The 21,961-nt window shown below is 36.2% G+C and overlaps 1 protein-coding gene and 1 long non-coding RNA gene across 2 annotated transcripts in view; one reads left to right on the top strand and one right to left on the bottom strand.

The window, feature by feature from the left end:
- BRIP1 (BRCA1 interacting DNA helicase 1) overlaps positions 1 to 6,399 on the top strand; it is a 210,707-nt gene extending 204,308 nt beyond the window's left edge. Inside the window, 3 exon segments of the mRNA XM_040496925.1 lie at positions 5,481 to 6,120; positions 6,122 to 6,171; positions 6,174 to 6,399. Coding sequence (XP_040352859.1) covers positions 5,481 to 6,120; positions 6,122 to 6,171; positions 6,174 to 6,271 — 788 coding nt within the window. The 3' untranslated portion in view covers positions 6,272 to 6,399.
- Positions 1,860 to 19,471, bottom strand: LOC121044687 (uncharacterized). Its single transcript, XR_005797432.1, has 3 exons — positions 19,461 to 19,471; positions 18,833 to 18,838; positions 1,860 to 1,957 (listed from the first exon to the last, which is right to left on the bottom strand). It is a non-coding gene; the product is annotated as an uncharacterized LOC121044687 (long non-coding RNA).
- Between the last annotated feature and the right edge of the window lie 2,490 nt (positions 19,472 to 21,961).

Genomic DNA, 21,961 nt, shown 5'->3' with positions numbered 1-21,961 from the left:
TACCTTGGAGATGTTGCAGGTTTGGTTCCAGACCACCACAATAAAGCAAGTATCACAATAAAACAATTCAGATGAATTTTTTGGTTTTGTAGTGCATATAAAAGTTATGTTTACATTATACTAATACTATAGTCTCTTAAGTGTGTAATAACATTATGTCCTAAAAATAATGTATATACCTTAATTAAAAAAACTTTATGGCTAAAAAATGCTAACCATCAACTGAGCTTTCAACAAGCCATAGTCTTTTTACTGGTGGAGGGTCGTGCTTCAGTGTCTATGGCTGCTAACTGATCAGGGTGCTGGTTGCTGAAGGCTGGGGTGGATGCAGCAATTTTTAAAATAAGACCATTATGAAGTTTGCCACATCAATTGACTCTTCTTTTACAAATGACTTCTCTATAGCATACGATGCTTTTTGATAGTATTTTACCCAAATTAGAACTTCTTTCAAAATTGGAGTCAGTCCTCTCAAACTTTGCTGCTACTTTATTAAGTTTATATAATATCTTAAATTCTTTGTAGTCATTTCAACAATTTTCACAGCATCTTGACTAGGAGTAGATTTCATCTCAAGAAACCACTTTCTTTGCTGATACATAGGAAGTAGTTCCTCTTTCATTGAAGTTTTCTTATGAGATGGCAACAATTCAATCACATTTTCAGGCTTTACTTTTAATTCTAGTGCTCTCGCTATTTCCACCACATCTCCACTAAAGTCTTGAATTCCTCAAAGTCATCCATGAGGATTGGAATCAACTCCTCTCAAATTCCTATTAATGTTGATATTTTAACTTCTTCCCATGAATCATGAATTTTTTTGATAGTTTAATTTTTATTACATATTTGAACATGAACAAAAACACATGAGAAGATTCACCCTCAAATGTAAATATTCTATGTGTATTTGGCCCCAATAATAAACCAGTTATGTGAAAAACCAGAGACTTAGGGTTTGGAAAAATAAAGATTAGAACAACATTTAAAAATTATTACATAGTACATACATTCTTGGAATTTATTTATTAAGTATCAGAATTTCCACCTGGTTTTCCATATCTACACTTATTTCTACCTGTATACCCACATTCTAACTCTTATCTCCACCCACAGGCAACAACTATAGCTCTAATCTGCACCGAGTTCAGTCATCTCTCTGGATCTTAACAATGTTTCCATCATTTGGTCTGACTTCATCCTTGCTATTTAGCAAATAGCAAAGGCCTATCAGAGACGGACTTGGCTGACACACTCCCATCTATTTCAAGCCACAGAATCCCAGTAGGACAAAAGATTTTCCCTCCTCTAGGCCCAATTTCTAGTTGTCTGTCGTGACAGTAATGATTTCATAAACTTTCTTTCAAGGTTGGTCCTGACAGCATCTTACCATAGCTCACCTGATCCAGTGTTTAGTCTTCTCTGACTGTAGATTCATATTGAGCACTACCAATGAGGTCGTAGCTCATTACCCTAGGTTTCTGAGGTCTAAATTTCATAGGATAAAGGACTATTTGATAAAAAGGAAAAACACTATAATATTAATAAAAGAAGCAATCATTGCTTCATAGGATCAAAGCTACCCTCGGATCTGGAGGCTGAATGGAGCTTGAATGTTTTATTTGATACTATGTGACTCAGAAATACATAGCTTTCTTTCTTTAATGATAGTGCCACAGAAGTGCCCCTCTCAGTGTCCTGATTAGTACTCTAAGTGTGGTAATATGCTCATTTATTTCAATATTGACCTAATTTTTTTCAACTTAGCCTATGTTTGAGTTTAGATCTGTTCTTGCCTTTGCAGAAATGGGAGTTTCTTTTAGCCAAAGAGAGCATTAAGAAACTTGGGGGGCAGGGGGGATCAACAGAAAAATTATTCATTTTCTGTATTCTTAAAAAAAAATTCTCCCCTGAGTTTACCTGTGAAAAGCCAATGAATAGCAATTCTTCATAAAACTGACTGAATTAAGAGATGAGAATGGACTTATAAATATAAGAGAGAGTCAACCTCAAATTAATAATAATAATAATAATAATAATAGATTCAACCCCATTCAACCCCATTGTGTGTACATTTCCTGGAAAGTTTTATGCATTCCATTCTAAGCTCCTAGCCCTAGGTAAACAGACTCATAAGTGGAAATGTGCCATTTTCAGCACTAGAAGCAGCATCATAGTTCATTAACAAAATAATGCAGAAAATGGTTAGGTAAATGAATTTACAACATAAAATGTGTTGGTGATAAATTTGCACTAATGTAACATAAGTCAGGTTTATGGTTATTTTTTTTACCAGGAAGCACAATTGTAAACATTTGCAATAAACTACTGCCTCCCCCCCAAAAACCTAACTGACCACACAAACAAATATCATCATTTATGACCATAAAATCACGAAGAATTTGTACCGCATGGCTCTTTGTTTTGGTCGTTTTCAGAGTAAGACACGAGCTGCATTAAGTAGTTTCCCTGATTTCTCCATCTTAAATAACTGCCAGTTCTGGAACTTCATTCATCCTCGGAAGCTTTGCATAGAGCAAATCTGGGAAGTGGCAACTGACAGATAAAACTGTCGGATCATAGGTGTTCTGGTTTGAGACTGGACTGAACAAATTTCTAAACAACAAAGGTGGGTGAGGGACAGAACAGAGGCAATATGCTGCTTGCAGAGCCCAAGAGGAGTTTGAGACACGAGCAGAGAGCATCTTTTCAACAGCTGGAAGAAGCCTCCTCCAATTAGTAAACTCCAAAGTGAAGATAAGGGTGTCATCACTGACTGAGTCAATCCAAGAATTGCAGAGTAGATTCAGTGGGTCAAATCCAGCAAGCAGGAGAGATGGTAGCCATTCCTTATATTTTGTCTATGCTTTAATTGCGTGATTTATAGATTCAGAAATATGGTTCCACAATGCCAGTAGACAACCTTTCTTCAAAAAGCAGCAAAATACTGAAAATTTCTCATACTTTAGGCAGTATGCCAAATGAAGTTCATTTAGTTGGGCTCCATATTTCAAAAGTATATTCACAATTCCAAAAACAGTCCTTTTGGAAAGCCATACACATGGGAGAACTAAATGCAAAGATGTGGCACATCTAGAAATCTTGTCTGTAGTCATGCTGGAATAACATTTCTAGGCACTCTTCATGCCCTCCCAACACTGCAGAGTAAACGGGGCTCACTTTGTCTGGCCCATGTCACAAACCCAGTTGGTAAGTGGTATTAACAAGTCCATTAATGGTCCAATATGGACCATTCATGCAACTGCATGAATAGGTAACTGCCAGTAGGCCTCCTTACAGTAAAGATCAGGATCTGGCCCACTGAACAGCAAAAGCTCTACACATTCTGTGTGGCCCTCCTGAGCAGCAATGAATGAGGGAGAAACTTCATCCAATGTTTGACAGTTGACTTTTGCACCCGATGAAATAAGTATGTTTAAGCTTTCCAGCTTGCCATGCCAAGCAGCCACAAATAAAAGTGTGATTCCAAAGTCATCCTGGCATTCCTTGTTTGCTCCTTTCTTAAAAAAGCAATTTTATGATCTCAGCATTTCCTGAAAAGTAGCCTGATGCAAAGCGTTGCATCCACACCCAGAATGGGGACCCATTAACATTTGCTCCATGTCGAAGCAACAGCTTTAATGTATCTATCTGTCCCTTTTCAACAGCTAAAAACAGTGGTGTGGTTTTCTCTGAAGTAGTGGCATTAGCATCTGCCCCAGGTTCTAAAAGAGTGTACGGTCTTCCAATGTCCTTGACTTGCAGCAAGATGTAATGCACAGAAGCCCTGAACCGTCTTTACCTTAATGTAGTTTTCAGATAAATCTGCATGAATTAACATCTGTAAACATTCTACAGAGTTGTGATAAGCTGCTTAGTAAATCTGCATCCATCCCCTGTTATCAGCGACATCAACATTACGTCCCTTTTTGAGCAGTTTTCTTAAGACTTTAACATTGCCTTCCCTGGCAACAAGTCCAACCGTGGAGCATGTGTCAGAGTAAGCCTCTGTAAAATAGAGGCTCTCAGTGCCGCCACTTCTGCACAGAAAGGCCTGGTCCGAGGCGGGGTCTTCTAAAGTCTGCTCCCAGAGGCCGCTCGAATCATGAATGTTCTTAATGGCATTTAGAATGGTGAATTCTTTCCAGAAGGTTTTCAATTTATTTTTCCCAGATCCATCAAAGGAATCACTATCTGTGGCAGCTATTGCCTTACAAAAATGTCTTTCTTAAAAAGAGTTGAAAGTCAAAATTACTCCTTGATTTATCTTGGTTTTCAGTATGTCTTCGTCACTAAGCGTATCATTTCTAGCTTTTGACTTAAAGAGACAAAAGTAAATAAAGAGAGACATGTAACTCTTGGCACTTAGAGGTCATTGTAGGATTATTAATTGACCTAATTTCAATATTGTCGAGTCTTAAGGAATAGGAATGCCTGAAGAAAGGGAAAGAGATGGGCAAACAGCTGGTGAGGGGAGCAGTCAGAACACACATATTTGTCTATTAAGTTCACCATCTTATATGGTATGGTTTATAGTGCCCCAAAACAATTACAATAGTGACATCAAAGATCACTGGTCACAGATGAGCATAACTAAAATGTGACACATAGACATGAAGTAAGCAAATGCTGTTGGAAAAATGTTACTTATAGACTTGCTTGATGCAAGGTTGCCACAAACTTTGAATTTGTAAAAAACACAGTACCTGCAATGTGCAGTAAAGCAAAGTGCAATAAAAGGAGGTATGCCTGTAGTTGCAGCAGATACAATATGATCCACAAAGCCTGAAATATTTACTGTCTGGCCAGGTGTAGAAAAAAATTTGCCAAACTGTGGTCTATAGCATTGGATACCATTTTAATTATTTTAACTAATATATGATAATTTAATATATCAAGTATTAAATATTTAATTCATAGTATCTGGTGGGTGGGTTTTTTTGTTGTTTTTTTTTAATAAATGTCATAGTAAATGCAAAGACATTGACTAGTAATCAGGAAACCTGAGTTCTAGTTGGGTCTGATTACTAACCAATTTTATAACTTTAGATCAAATAATTTAGTCCTTGTGGTTGCCAGTTTCCTTTAGGGAATTAATCTAGGATCAGTTTTTCCCTATCATTGGTTAGTGGATTTTCAAGGCAAATTTTTACAGTATATTTCCTCCATTACTCAGCCCTCTTTCTATTCCTTTTTTACCCCTCCTTTTCTCATTCACTCCTAAAGTCCCTGGTGTGGAATTTGATAGTTTACTAGACAGCATTATAACTTGGGCTCAGAATCACTGGGGACCTAGGATTCCTTTAAGAGTTCATATTTTGTGCTTTATGTTCTAAGATGAAGTCCTGCTACTGTTGGTTGTGGGCTCTCAATTATGATCCCTACAGTTACTTCATTATTTGTAACAGAAATTACTTTAATGTGACAATTATTATATTAGTTAGGAACGGGAAATTAACATTCTTAAATTTTTGTATTTATAGATGATCCTATATTATTGGAAGAGTCTGCCCAGACAATGAAAGAAAGAATTGTGATTTCCAGATCGACAAGCCCAACCTTCAACAAACAGACAAAGAGAGTTAATTGGTCTAGCTTTAATTCTTTGGGACATGATATTACTGATGAAATTCTGACTGCAGCACCTAAATCCAGGTCCCCAGAGGACTGTGCCTCTAGCGCTTCCCCTTTTGAAACAGAAAAAGGATGCAAAACAGTCTTACCACTCACTGATAAATGTGAGTCCTCATCTCTGACGGTAGACACATCATTGAGGGCAGTTCAACCATGCCCTCAGTCAGAAATCGTTATTTCACCAATAAAGATTGATGCTACTCTTCTTAAAGAAAATTATTCCAAACAGCTGTTCTATGAAGAAACCCTGGGTCCAGACATTGAATTGTCTCTAGTTGGTAAAGAAGCTAAACTTTCTACTTCAAATAGAGCTTCTGACACAGAAGCAGAGGATGAATCTATCTATTTTACACCTGAACTTTATGATCCTGAAGATACAAATGAAGAAAAGAACGAACACGTTGAAAGTGATAGAGATAATAGATTGGCTAATAATTCAAAATGCATTTTAGCTGAAGACCTTTTTGAAATTAGAACTGAGAAAGGAGTCCCAAGAAATAAAAGCTGAGGATTGCACAAAGTTGAATAGACTCATGAATATTAAAGTAAAATTGATGACAATGGTAGTAATATAAAAACAACTCATATAAATGAATTAGACCTGGGAAAAACTCGTGAAACAGATACAAAAGAATATTAAACAGTCTCCTTCCAACAAATAAAGGTGTATTCCCTGGTGTTAGGTAATAATACTTAACTGTCACACACCAAAAATGTGTTGTCATGCTTGTATTAAACTCTCTTATAAATGACAATTTCTACACTGGATACGTGGTATAGCTTTTTTTTTTTTAATGTATTTTTCACTTTAACTCATTGTTATTACAGTGTTTTAAAAGTCTATTTTACATTCAGAATGTTTTATTATTTTCAAGTTTTGATAAAGAGATTCATACAAAATATTTTCCTCCAAGAAGTCTTCCTTAGCTGAATACAATTTAAAAATTAACCAATGTGAAAGATACATAGTTTCCGAGGGTACTTCATATGTCGCATAAATATTTTTTTTATTTTTTTTTACATTTGTTTATTTTTGAGAGACAGCGTGTGAGCAGGGGAGGGGCAGAGAGAGAGAGGGAGACAGAATCAGAAGCAGGCTCCAGGCTCCAAGCTGTCAGCACAGAGCCAGATGTGGGGCTTGAACCCATGAACCGTGAGATCATGACCTGAGCCAAAGTCAGATGCTCAACCGACTGAGCCACCCAGGCGCCCCTGTCGCATAAATATTTGTATTTTGTAGTCCTGTTTTTATACATAAAACATCTGTTTAATACATGAAAATGAATAGCAGTCTAATCCAGTCATATCTCAGTCTTGTTTCACTTACGTATTTACTTCAAATCAATATATTATTTTAGAAATCAGAGTTTTCTTGAAAAGTTTATTCCTGTATTAAACTGCCTACTTAGAGGGAATTAAGAATTAAGGAAGAAAACTGCATGTATTTTTAATTGATGTTGCTTTACATTTTTTCATTTGATAAAACACAATCAAGCACTGAATATTTAGCAAATTATATAAAGTTACAAAATGCCAAAGGAATGACTCCAAATTTTTAATTCTAATTACTTAGCTTTATCATTGTAGAAAAAAAGTGAAATGTTCTAGCATGAAGGTTGTAATTATGAAACTGTTAAGATAGAAAACTCCATATATAAATTTTATAAGTAAACCCAAACATGTAACTGCAGCTGAAAAATGTTTTCTTATAGCTCACTAAATTTTTCTGTAAATTTTGACTCTGTTTATGTATTTGTGAATGAAGCTATACTTCTGATCAAAAATGGTTATAAAAGATGCATTTCTCTGTCATCATTCCAAAAATACATTCACTCCTCTTTTTCTAAGAAACATGTCTTATTCAATGGACATTTAGGCTTCATGTGAGCGATTTGAATTGAAAAATCTTACAAGTTGTTCAAGTTGTGGATGTGGTTTATTTTCAAGTCAAAATTTCCAGGAATCCAGTATTTTATTTTATTTTTTATTATTTTTTTTTAAGTTATATCTAAGTTAGCGTATAGTGCAACAATGATTTCAGGAGTAGATTCCTTAATACCCCTTACCCATTTAGCCCATCCCCACTCCCACAACCCCTCCAGTAACCCTGTTTGTTCTCCATATTTAAGAGTCTCTTATGTTTTTGGCCCCTTCCCTGTTTTTGTATTATTTTTGCTTCCCTTCCCATATGTTCATCTGTTTTGTATCTTCAAGTCCTCATATGAGTGAAGTCATATGTTTGTCTTTCTCTGACTAATTTCACTTAGCATAATACCCTCTAGTTCCATCCACATAGTTGCAAATGGCAAGATTTCATTCTTTTTCATTGCCAAGTAATACTCCATTGTGTATATATACCACATCTCTTTATCCATTCATCCACCGATGGACATTTGGGCCCTCTCCATACTTTGGCTATTGTCGATAGTGCTGCTATAAACATTAGGGTGAATGTGCCCCTTTGAAACAGCATGCCTGTATCCCTTGGATAAATACCTGGTAGTTCAATTGCTGGCTCATAGGGTAGTTCTACTTTTAATTTTTTGAGGACCTCCCATACTGTTTTCCAGAGTGGCTGCACCAGTTTGCATTCCCACCAGCAATGCAAAAGAGATTCTCTTTCTCTGCATCCTCGCCAACATCTGTTGTTGCCTGAGTTGTTAATGTTAGCCATTCTGACAGGTGTGAGGTGGTATCTCATTGTGGTTTTGATTTGTATTTCCCCGATGATGAGTGATGTGGAGCATTTTTTCATGTGTTGGTTGGCCATCTGGATGTCTTTGGAGAAGTGTCTATTCATGTCTTTTGCCCATTTCTTCACTGGATTATTTGTATTTTGGGTGTTGAGTTTGATAAGTTCTTTATAGATTTTGGATAGTAATCCTTTATCTGATATGCCTTTTGCAAATATCTTCTCCCATTGCATTGGTTGCCTTTTCGTTTTGCTGATTGTTTCCTTCTCTGTGCAGAAGCTTTTTATTTTGATGAGCCTAAATGATGATAGTTCATTTTTGCTTTTGTTTCCCTTGCCTCTGGTGACGTGTTGAGTAAGAAGTTGCTGTGGCCAAAGTCAAAGTTGCAGGCCAAGTTGCCTGCTTTCTCCTCAAGGATTTTGATGGCTTCCATCTTACTTACATTTAGGTCTTTCATCCATTTTGAGTTTATTTTTGTGTATGGTTTAAGAAAGTGGTCCAGGTTCATTTTTTGCATGTTGCTGTCCAGTTTTCCCAGCACAACTTGCTGAAGAGACTGTCTTTATTCTATTAGATACTCTTTCCTGCTTTGTCAAAGATTAGTTGGCCATACATTTGTGGGTCCATTTCTGGGTTCTCTATTCTGTTCCATTGATTTGAATGTCTGTTCTTGTGCCAGTACCATACTGTCTTGAGGATGTACAGCTTTGTAATACAGCTTGAAGTCGAGGAATCCAGTATTTTATATATTCATTTGGATAAATGAATTATTATACGTCTATATGTTTACTTTTATTTTGAAGGTGTTTAGGTTGAATACAGCTTGTTTCTATAGCACTGGATAGTACAACTATAAGCATAGTTCAAAGAAATTTAAAATGATAACTTACCAGTTAAAGAATTCATCTATAGATTAGGGTATATTTGATCCCTAGTATTGTATATTTTTCTTAGTTGATGAGTGAGTAATAAGTTACAAGCACTAGAATAAAAGAAAATTTCTAATTTTGCAAGAGTGAAACCATTTAGCCTCTCAGATGAGGGTAATCCACAGATAAGGGTAGTGGGGTAGTAGAAAGAAAAGCAAGTGGAAGACAAGAGACTTGTGTTCTGTTCCTGGCTCTGCCACTAATTTGCTAAGTCTTGTTGGCAATCACCATGCCTTTTGGGAAATTAGTTTCATCTGTGAAATGTGGGATTTAGTATATAAAATCATGTAAATCCCTTTCAGCTTTAAAAATACATAATTTAAAGATGTTAATATTTTATTCTGAGTCAATTTTCATTTGCTTTTGTTCCAGAATGCTTAAAATAAGGCAAACCAGGGGTGCGTGGATGGCTCAGTCAGTTAAGCATCTGACTTTAGCTCACGTCTTGATCTCACAATTTGTGGGTTCTAGCCCCACGTCGGGCTCTGTGCTGACAGCTCAGAGCCTGGAGCCTGATTCAGATTCTGTGTCTCCCTCTCTGTCTGCCCCTCCCCTGCCCGTGCTCTGTCTCTCAAAAATGAACAAAAGTGTTTTTAATAAAAATTAAAAAATTAGCAGGGGCTCCTGGGTGGTTCAGTCAGTTAAGCATCTGACCTCTGGTTTCGGCTCAAGTCATGATCTCACCTTTGGTGTGTTCGAGCCCCACATTGGGTTCTGTACTAATGGCATGGAGCCTGCTTGGGATTCTGTCTCCCTCTCTCTCTGCCCCACCGCTGCTCGCTCGCTCTCTCTCTCTCTCTCTCTCAAAAATAAATAGACATTAAAAATTTTTTTTAATAAAAAACCATTTTTTAGAAACAGTGAAATAACACTCATATATCTTAAGGAATAATTGTACAAGTATACATAGTAACTTGAGAAGCAAGATATTTTTTTTTTAATTTATTTATTTTGAAAGAAAGCACAAGTGAGCAGAGGAGGGACAGAGAGAGGGACTGAGAGAATCCCAAGCAAGCTCTGCATGGTCAGCTAGAGCCCAATGCAGGGCTTGAACTCACAGACTCACAAACCATGAGCTCATGACCTAAGCCAAAGTCAAAGGCTTAACTGACAGCCACCCAGGTGCCCCAATATTTATTTTTAACAATGCTATAATAAAAACATTTTTGACCCTTAATATTGCCTTTAGAAGAACTGGCAAATTACAGGAGAAAAATTAAGCACAATGTTTTTTAGTCATACCTTGGTGTATTATCCAACCTTATCTCAAATTTATTCTCTCCAAAATCTAATTCTTTCTGAGGCTAAAAATTTCCACTATCTGAGAACATATGTAGAGCTGTGCCACTAGTATTTAGTAATTCCAAAAGATATTTTTAAAATTTTGTGCAATGGTACCATTAGTGAAACAGGTATATAGTCTCCGTAGATAGCAACTTTGACCAGGATAATATTGCAAGAATTAAAGTACCAGCCTTTATAATAGATTAGGTTGTAGAACATTTTAATTAGTAATAATGTGCTTTTAAAAGAGATGTTTTAGAGAGTTAAATAAGTTAAAATGTGAAAGCATTTAAAAGAATATCTGGCACATGTCAAACCCTCAAATATTAGCTAGTAAATCAATCATATATTTGAAGTACACCCTTGCTTTATATGAAGCCTTCCCTTTTATGATAATAGATGACAGATAGATACATACGGAGATAAACTGACAATAAAGAATTGTTATATAATAGTAGGAAGGAAAAATTATTTGGCTAGTTATTTTTTAAGGCTTTGGAGATACATAAGTTAGAAATTGTTTATCAGGTAATTTGCCTTACCCATTCAATGGATATATGAAATAATTATACTGAATTTATTTAAGGGCTGAAATTATATAAAGCATACTGGCCATGAATCAGGAAAACTGCCAGTTGGAAAGGGCTTTATTGATGGAGAAAGGTATAATGTAAAGAGTAGATGTTTCATGATTTTCCTTTTGAAATTTGGATAAGTCATTTAAAACTTTTTGTAATTGTATTGGAAATTAATGACAGTTCATACAATGCTGCTACTATGCACTTAGTTATTACATGGTTTTTAATTTGCTAGTGTATCTAAATTCTCATAAGGCTTTGTTTTTTGTTTTTTTCTTCATCAAAAACAAAGTTTTTAAATGTTATTTTTGAGAGAGACAGAGCGTGAGTGGGGGAGGGGCAGAGAGAAACGGAGACACAAAATCCAAAGCAGGTTACAGGCTTTGAGCTGTCATTACAGAGCCTGGCATGGGGCTCAAACCCACAAACCACGAGATCATGACCTGAGCCGAAGTCGGATGCCTAACCGACTGAGCCACCCAGGCACCCCTTGGTTTTATTCTTTTGATCTTTGTATTCGTTAACTTTTTTATTTCCATATTTTTCTGCAACGACTTTGTTGTTATTTTTCCAAAGTAAAACACATTCAAAATATTTAGTTCTTCAGGATTGTTTATAAAACTTTATAAATCAAAGTGCCTATTGTAAAATCACTTGAAAGACTGGTTATTGTAGTTATTTAATCTCTAAATGATGGCATTTTTAAAAATTTGATTACCACACAGTTATTCTTGCTCATGCCTCAGAGTTATCAATGAGCTGCACTTGATTTTACTTTAGCCTTCATAAACTCTTGGTAGTTTCTTGTCTATTCTGTAGACAAATGAAGTCAATCTTCTATAAAGAGAAGGGCAGCATTAATACTGGACATTTTCATAATAAAAAATAAATTTAATGCTACATCAGACAATGAATGTCTTAAAGAAGCTAAAATAACAAGAAGTATATGTGCAACTATTAAATGTACAATAAAGAACATCACTTCAGGAAATGGAAATTTAGACAGATGACCTGGGCTTATGATTCTCTAGGCTTAAACGATTTTCATGTCTACCCACCTCCTCCCCCCCCCAAAAAAGAAGTTTGTTTCTTAAGGTTTCATTTGATAGAACATTGGCTGCCCAGCTTCCTGTACTCTACAATGGAGCCTTGTTATAATATCCATGGGATCTGAGCCAGTGGATCTCCTTATTGGTGAAACTACCTTATAATTAAGTGCTTTCAGTAACTAAACTCTTGGACAAGGTCCAAAACAACCCATCTTATACCAAATTCCACTCTGTAATAAACAAGTTTCAATGTATTAAAAAAAAAAATTAAAAGCTGCATGAAACTTACTATTCCCAGAAATTAACCTTTAAAATCTAATGGTAAATACCGATGAAGAGGAATATATTTTAACAAGGCATAATCAGGTAGTTACTTTAGTGCTTTTTTTTATAATAAATTTGTATTTTTATCTTGGTTTTCCTTTTTAAAGCAGTTTATCTGGTTTTTATTTTCTTATGATTTTTCCCAAATTCTGTCATTTTACATAACATTGTTTTACATCAATGTTTATAAAGCTCAATATTAAAATGTTTAATTTGGCTCTTTGATATTGTAAAGTACTAAATTGTACAAGTGGCGTATCATTTATCTAAACTGTTAGATGCCACCATCTTGGCCAACAGGCACATGAAAAGATGCTCAACATCGTTCCTCATCAGGGAAATACAAATCAAAACCACACTTAGATATCACCTCATGCCAGTCAGAGTGGCCAAAATGAACAAATCAGGAGACTATAGATGCTAGAGAGGATGTGGAGAAACGGGAACCCTCTTGCACTGTTGGTGGGAATGCAAACTGGTACAGCTACTCTGGAAAAGTGTGTGGAGGTTCCTCAAAAAATTAAAAATAGACCTACCCTATGACCCAGCAATAGCACTGCTAGGAATTTACCCAAGGGATACAAGAGTACTGATGCATAGGGGCACTTGTACCCCAGTGTTTATAGCAGCACTCTCAACAATAGCCACATTGTGGAAAGAGCCTAAATGTCCATCAACTGATGAATGGATAAAGAAATTGTGGCTTATATACACGATGGAGTACTACGTGGCAAGGAGAAAGAATGAAATATGGCCCTTTGTAGCAACGTGGGCGGAACTGGAGAGTGTGATGCTAAGTGAAACAAGCCATACAGAGAAAGACAGATACCATATGGTTTCACTCTTATGTAGATCCTGAGAAACTTAACAGAAACCCATGGGGGAGGGGAAGGAAAAAAAAAAAAGAGGTTAGAGTGGGAGACAGCCAAAGCGTAAGAGACTCTTAAAAACTGAGAACAAACTGAGGGTTGATGGCGGGTGGGAGGGAGTGGAGGGTAGGTGATGGGTATTGAAGAGGGCATCTTTTGGGATAAGCACTGGGTGTTGTATGGAAACCAATTTGACAATAAATTTCATATATTAAAAAAAAAGATGCCACCATCTTTCATATATGATTCATATGTAGTTGAAAGATTTAAAGATATTAAATACAGATTGTTATTTTGAATCAAGTATAGTTTTGATATATTTTCCCTTTTTTTCAAACTAGTTGTTATGGTATTTATATTTAAATGTTAGCATTCTTTCAAACACTGATGTGTTTCATCTGTTGTAAAGGGACCCAAGTAACCTGTCTTGCCAGTCAGGATGCTATGTATTACATGGGGAACAATTGCCTAAAGCTGGAGGTAGGAAATGTAAAAAAGATTTTGTGCCATCCTTAGTATAGGCCTACCTAAAATCATAATAAAGTAGATTGATATATTAATATTTCCAGATTTCAGCCTTTAAAGTTGATTGCAATACACATGAAATTTGTTACCATTGGACTTGGAAACATGTTCCAATTCCACCTGCTGACTTTTTTGGACAAATCACTTCTCGGAACTTCCATTTTTTTATCTTAAAATGGAAATAATAATCATAAGAAATTGATCAAACATTATGACTATCAGATTCAGTAGAGTGCATAAAAGCTTTTTTATTAAAAAAAATTTTTTTAATGTTTATTTTTAAGTGAGAGAGAGAGAGAGTGCACAAGCAGGGGAGGGGCAGAGAGGGAGACAGAATCCCAAGCAGGCCCCAGGTTTCAAGCTGTCATCACAGAGCCCTACACGGGACTCAGATCCACGAACTGTGAGATCATGACCTACACTGAAGTCAGATGCTTGACCAACTGAGCCACCCAGGCGCCGCTTTTTTATTTTTTGAAGTAGGCTCCACACCCAGCATGGAGCCCAACATGGAGCTTGAACTTACAACCTAAGATCAAGACCTGAGCTGAGATCAAGAGTTGGATGTTCAACCAACTGTGAGCCCCCAGGCACCCAAAAAGTTTTTTTTTAATCAGAGGAAGGGAAAGGTAACAGATTTTGGGGTCAAAGGAATAAGTTTGAGTTTTGGCTCTGCTATTTGCTAAGTGACCATGGTCATACAGAGAAAGACAGATACCATATGTTTCCACTCTTACGTGGATCCTGAGAAATTTAACAGAAGACCATGGGAGAGGGGAAGAAAAAAAAAAAGTTAGGGAGGGAGCCAAACCATAAGAGATGCTTAAAAACTGAGAATAAACTGAGGGTTGATGGGGGGTGGGAGGGAAGGGAAAGTGGGTGATGGACATTGAGGAGGGCACCTGTTGGGATGAGCACTGGGTGTTGTATGGAAACCAATTTGACAATAAATTTCATATTTAAAAAAAAATGTATGGAGGGGCGCCTGGGTGGCTTGGTCGGTTAAGCGTCTGACTTGGGCTCAGGTCATGATCTCATAGTCCGTGAGTTCGAGCCCCGCGCCGGGCTCTGTGCTGACAGCTCAGAGCCTGGAGCCTGTTTCAGATTCTGTGTCTCCCTCTCTCTCTGCTCCTCCCCTGTTCTGTCTCTCTCTGTCTCAAAAAAAAATAAATAAACATTAAAAAATTTAAAAAAATGTATGGAGCATTCTAATAGTATATTTATTTCTCTCAGGACTTTATCATATGATACTTGACTGACATAAATGCCTATTCCATTTGACCAATTTCTATACTCTAATGACCTTTCTCTTTCCAAATGTTTTATTCTTTATTTCTTTATTTCTTTAATAGCATTAAATCTTTCACATTTTCTCTGTTCCTTCAGTTATGGGCCAGAGATTTTCTTTTCTCTTTTTATTTTGAGGGGTATACTTTTACCAACTTCACCTATAAGCAATGTTGGATTTTTGCACATTCTATAGAGATGTCCATAAACGGTATTATTCCGACACAATTGGATTCTAAAATATTAATTGAGGGGCGCCTGGGTGGCTTAGTCAGTTGACCGTCCGACTCTTGATTTTGGCTCAGGTCATAATCCCAGGGTCATGGTATCAAGCCCGTCTGATCATGGAGCCTGTTTATGTCTCCCTCTGCCCCTCTCCCCTGCTCACTCTCTTTCTATAAAATAAAAAATAAAATAAAAATAAATGTCAATTGAATTTCATATTAACTAAATTGATTAGCTAAAATATCAGCTATTTTGTAAGCCATTCATTACCACCCTGTGATAAAATGAGTTGTTCTCAATGTAATATTTATTGCATGATATTGCAATTAATTATGTAGAAGTCTGTCTCTGGCACACTGTGACTTCCTAAGATTAAGGACAGCTTCCTATATTACTTAGCATTTGTTCATCCACTCACTCATCTAGCATATTTTGAGAGCCTGCTTGCATTAAGAGCTATGCTATGCTCTAGGGATACCAAAGATGAGTAAGACAAGGATCATATCCACCAGGAATTCATACCCTAATTAACATACAAGCAAACAGTTACAGTACAGTGCAGTAAGAGCTGTAATAGATGCAAGGCACACAGCATATTGGTATGCATAGTTAATTATTCTAGTTAGAAGATCTGTAAGTTAACAGTAGAATTTAACACAGGAAACATCTTGACAGATTTTCTTTCATTTTTTAATGGAAAAATACTTACAATTTTGAAATATATTCTTGAGGAAATTCAGGATATGCTATTTCTCCTGATAATCCTATCTTCGGATCTCTTAGGCTCTCTACCCAGGATTATTGACTTGTTAATTTACCTAAAGGAAAGAAAACAAGAACACGGCAAGTAAATCTTCCATAGTACTTTTAGTATATAGTATGTAGTCTATCACAGAGCTTTCATAACCATTAGCTCATTTGGTTCTAAAATAGCCAGCCAATGTCAGCAACACATTTTATAAACGAGGAAAATTAAACATGAGGCTACAATCAAGGTCATGATACTCTTTCCACTGTTTTGTTGCAGTTTTGTACTTTCATGTTGATTTCAGTCCACCTTTGTTTCCAAAAATCTCTTTATGAAAAGTATATAGCCTTAGAATTCTGAAAGCAAGCTTCATTATCTTACTTTTTTCCAAGGGAGTACTTGCCAGAATCATCTTAACATTTCTTACTAATGTGCTCGCTTCGGCAGCACATATACTAAAATTGGAACATTTCTTACTATTAAACAAAGATACAGTAACATCCATTAAGGAGTTTAATCTCTTTGAGGGCAGAACAGTCCTAGAGTATAGTATACTGCTTGACCTATAGCAGCAGATGCTTAGTAAATATTTTTTGATGAGAAAAGGAATCTTTTCAAAACTACCCCAAAACCTTAACCTTGCCTTAGGTTACATAGCTAACTAGTGACACTACAGTTCAAAACTTGTACACAGGTGTTATAAGTTCTATATTCTTAACACCTTACCAACTTACCTAATACCAAAGCCTGTTTCTTGACTTGTGATTTCATTTCCATTTCATCCACCCACTTCCATTGACTATACCCTGAAACTTCCTTACTCATGTAACCTTGAATGAATATCCTTCTCTCTGATTACATTTCTGATCCTGTCCTCCAGCTTTTACTCCATTCATCCTTGTATACCTACTCTCTCAGTTTTCTCCCAATTTATCAGTTTTCTTCAGTCTTAGCTTCCTTCCTTCCAAGTTTCGACTTTATAGTCAGTCACTAGGACTGTTTTCTTCCTAGTGTCCTGAACCCCTGTCTATTTTCATCATTCTACTATCTTAGCTTTGCAAAATCATAAGCCCAGTTTAATGTCACAGTCTGTTTTTGCTATTACTACATCTGGGGAGTTGACTACTACTGAAAAACATTGTATAGTAGTGTGGATTGGTGCCACTACAGTATTATGGCTTCTAGTCTTAATGGGATTCTCAATACCACTTTTCCACTTACGTATTTTACCTGATTAGTTTTCCCTCTCCCCTCACCCACTAGCGACTGAACTAAACTTAAATGTTACTTCTTACCGCAGTTTCCTTCCCAGTTGATATTCTTCCTCTGAATAATCTTATCCTCTCTTGAACTATATGCCAATAATTCCTAAACCATCATCTAGCTGTGTACTCAACATCTTGGATGCCCCATAACATCTCAAACTCAATTTGCAAAGAACAGTTCTTTATTTTTTCTTAATGTTTATTTATTTTTGAGAGAGAGAGAGAGACAGAGAGAAGAGGAGACACAGAATCCGAAGCAGGCTCCAGGCTCCGAGCTGTCAGCACAGAGCCTGATGCAGAGCTCAAACTCACAGACCAGGAGATCATGACCTAAGCCAAAGTTGGACGCTTAACCTACTGAGCCACCCAGGCACCCCTGCACAAAACAATTATTTCCTGAAACCTGTTCTGCCTCTTTCAGCTGATGGTACCCATCATTCATCTAGTTCTCTAAATCTTAAATTCAAGTCATCTAAGTGTTAGAGTTGAGCAATATTGCTCAACTTTCTATCTTTACTGTGATTGCATTAAGAACCTTGTAATCTCTTCTAACCTAGTGTAATCAGTCACTTTGCCGCTAGTCTTAACCCCTTTCCACTTTGTTGCCATTTAGTCGATCAAAAATGCAAATCTGACCATTTAATTCACTTGTTTAAAATCTTCTATGTACAAGACCAAGCCAAAACTCCACCTGAAAACGTACCAGGCCTTTTGTGATCTGGTCTTTGTCGGTGTTTCCAACCTCATCTCCTGCCACCCTTTGCTGACATTATACTTAAGAATAGTTTTAAAAACAGACCATACTGTTTCAGACCCATTACTTTTGCTAATGCTCCTTCACTTGTGCAGAGTTCTCTCCCTCTCCTTTACCTGACATACTCCTACTAATCCTGAGAAATTCAACTAAGGCATTATTCCTCTGAAAACATTGTGTTCTCCCAACTGCATTAAGTATACTTCATCAAACTTTCTTGGCCCCCCAGTGCCTAACTTCAACATAGTATTTTCAGCACATTAAGTTGTTTATTTTTGCTTGTCTCTGTACCATACTATATACTTGTTTGTCTTTGTAACTCTTGCATCTGGTACATGCTTTAAAACCACCCAATTTATCGCACTCTTCAGTTCCACAAGCTGAACTGTACCAGGCTATTTTAAGATAGGCTACTTTTATTTAGGTGCTGCTTAGATTTGCTTATTATATTGTTTATTACTGCTTTAATATTTTAGAGTAGGCCAGAACTTTAGGAATCATATACTTCCCTTACATTAGACTTGAGGTAACTGAGGCACAGGGAGAAACTAGACCAAGGTCATTGATAGCAACATCACACACTGTTTGTTTTTAATGTAGTTTAGTATAAATTAACCTGATTTAGCCTCTTTTTCTGGGCATTCTTAGAGAAAAATACAATGTTAGATAACCAAAATCTAACAAATTAAGATACTAATTAAGAATCCACTCAATCACATTCTTTGTGACTGCATCTAACTATAGAGCTTATTATGAGAAGAAGTATATGTTGGTGATAATAGATTTTAATGATAATACATTTACTTGTTTTATTATTACCACTATGTACAATAATTCTCCATTGGGCTGTCATCTGATTGACTAAATATATACACCACACCTTAACAAATTACTACAGCCAGCAGTGTATTTTTAGGAAATTAACATAATTGTTAGTATGATATGACTTTCCTAAATCTTTTTCACTTTATTTTATTCTTTTTTAAAAAAATGTTTATTTATTTATTTTGAGAGAGAGAGAGTGAGCAGGAAAGGGACAGAGAGAGAGAATCCCAAACAGTTTCCACACTGTCAGCACAGAGCCTGATGCAGGGCTCGATCTCACAAACTGTGAGATCATGGTCTGAGCCAAAATTGAAAGTCGAATGCTTAACCAACTGAGCCATCCAGGTGCCCCTCACCTTATTTTATTCTTAGGAATTTGTTTTAAAAGCTTTTTCCAAGAATCAAAAAAATCCAAAGAATCTTCCTGATGTAAAATTGCACAAAATTCCTTTGCTATTGCTTAACTGAGAGTACAGATCAGAAGAAAATTTATTTTATGTCACTGGCAACAGAGCAACCCTTTATTATTTAAATGCCACATTAACGGTTTATCAGACTTCAGTGAAGAATGAAGATAAACTTACTTAATTGCTACATTGCAATTGCTACATTTGAAAAACTTCAAATGTAAATAAGACACCTTTCTCATTTTCATGTAAATTCTGAAATGAAAAGCAAATTTTTTAATGTTTATTTTTGAGAGAGGGAGAGCAAGAGCACACAAGCCTGCATGCACAAGCGAGGAAGGGGCAGAGAGAAGGAGAGGGAATCCCAAGCAGGCTCCACACTGTCAGCACAGAGCCCAGTGGGGGACTTGATCCCACGGACCATGAGATCATGACCTGAGCCGAAATCAAGAATCAAACACTTAACTGACTGAGCCACCCAGGTGCCCTGAAAAGAAATTTTTAAGCTGCTTTTCAAAATATGGCCAACTGACTTAATAATTGCAAAGGAAGAAAAAATAAAACAGTCTCAGTTCTGTTCAAAACAAAGAAAGTAAGAAATGTCACACTGGAGCAGATAAGCATTGATCTATTTGTGTCTGATAATGAATTTTAAAACAAACAAATAAGTATTCCCAAGTATTCCCAACACATAATCCAGATCTCATGCCTTGGCAGACTTGACCTGGGAAAAGGATGGGCAATAACTCATGGAAGCAACCTAAAGATAAAAGGGACTGGTTCTACCAGCTGTTCCTAAAAAGCAATGTGATGGGTGCTCGTATACAAACAAGTGACCCATAAGCATTTTTCCTTTGCATAAGTATGTCTCAGTTTGCCTGCTACCCTTTTTCAATTTCCCAGTCACTTTTTAAAAAATGTTTAATTTTTTTTTAACGTCTATTTGTTATTGAGAGACAGAGCATGAGCATGGGAGGGGCAGAGAGAGGAGGAGACACAGAATCTGAAGCAGGCTCCAGGCTCTGAGCTGTTAGCACAGAGCCGGACACAGGGCTCAAACTCAAACCACAAGATCATGACCTGAGCTGAAGTCAGACGCTTAACTGACTGAGCCACCCAGGCGCCCCTCCCAGCCACTTTTAATGCTGCTCATCATATCCATTTTTATTATTGGATAGAAAAGACTAGGTCACACATGATTTACTTCAGGCCCTGAACCTCAACTAGAAATAATCCTAAACTCCACTTTTCCTAGGAGCAGTATGGCCAAGGAGAAGCATATTAGTTGTATTCCAAAATGCTTACTTAAATAACCAAGCATTTATTACTTACCCATTTTCAAAATCAGTGGATTCATCCAAACTCTCTTTTCTACCCATTTAAAAATCTGATGGTAACAAGTTCTATGATAATATCCATTCATTCGATACTTAAGTATAAAAGACACTTAAAACTATAACTTGGGATTTTCTCTGCTGCTACCCCCTCAAAGGTGGACCATTTATGACAAGTCTGAATGTTTACTTTGGTTACAAATGTCTGCAGAAACATATGGTCAGATCATATGGTTCTAATAATGTTCCCTTTAGTACTTTGCAGCTTTGACCAATTTCAATATTTTTTCTGGAATTGGAAATTCTTTCTTGTGGGAATGTACTCATTTATCAAAAAATGAATATGTGGTTGTTAAGAACTTTTTGGCTTAGTGCAATATGAAAGACTGTAAGAAGTTTTTTGAGAATTACAACTTTGCATAGATTCATAGTCTTATTACACAAATTCTTCTAATTTCAACTGTGTACCCTTGAGCTTGAAGTAAAATACTATGTTGTTATTATTTTTTTTTTTTGAGCTACATCATACAATGTCTACTCATTCTGAGTTTCCACCCCTCTCTACAGTGACTTCCAGACACAAATGTAATTCAATCCCAAAAGAGATTGGGGGAATGTAGTAAGGGAGGCTCTCTCTTGGTCTATTGTCTTCTCTTTGCTGTAACTGAAAGCCTCTGTAATATAGTACCATTAATTCCTACAGAAGGTAGGAGTTTTACTCACTTTATACAAAAGGCAGTCTAACAAAGAAGACTGTCCTCGATTATTTGAGATTTGTTTGGTGGATTGTCCAACTAAAGAATATGGAGAAACTTTTTATTCTGACGCCAGTAGTGTGACAGTAACATATTATTATTATTATTATTATTATTATTATTAATATACTGTAAAAGGAATGGTAACTCTCACAGGTGTATTACAATGTGGAGGAAACTTGAATAAGATTACTTTGCTACTTCTAACTGCTGAAGAAATAGTTGCATTTTAATATTTTTCTTTTAAATTAGCCTTCTCTTAGACTATGAATCTTCCATGTGATTTTTGTTATAGCCTCTATTATGGGAAAAATTAAGTTCTTATATATTTATATGATAATCAAATTTCTGTTTTAAAACTAACTGGTTTGAAAAATTTTAAAGGTGCTATTTCACATTTAATTAATATAGAGAGGTTTTTCTTATGGTAGATTATAGAGATTTATTAATATTCTCATTTATACATAATTTAATTAGAA

The sequence above is a fragment of the Herpailurus yagouaroundi genome, unplaced genomic scaffold (genome assembly GCF_014898765.1).
Source record: "Herpailurus yagouaroundi ecotype Mexico unplaced genomic scaffold, PumYag 189, whole genome shotgun sequence".
Taxonomy (NCBI): Eukaryota; Metazoa; Chordata; class Mammalia; order Carnivora; family Felidae; genus Herpailurus; species Herpailurus yagouaroundi.
This window is presented reverse-complemented; position numbering and strand designations above follow the sequence as displayed.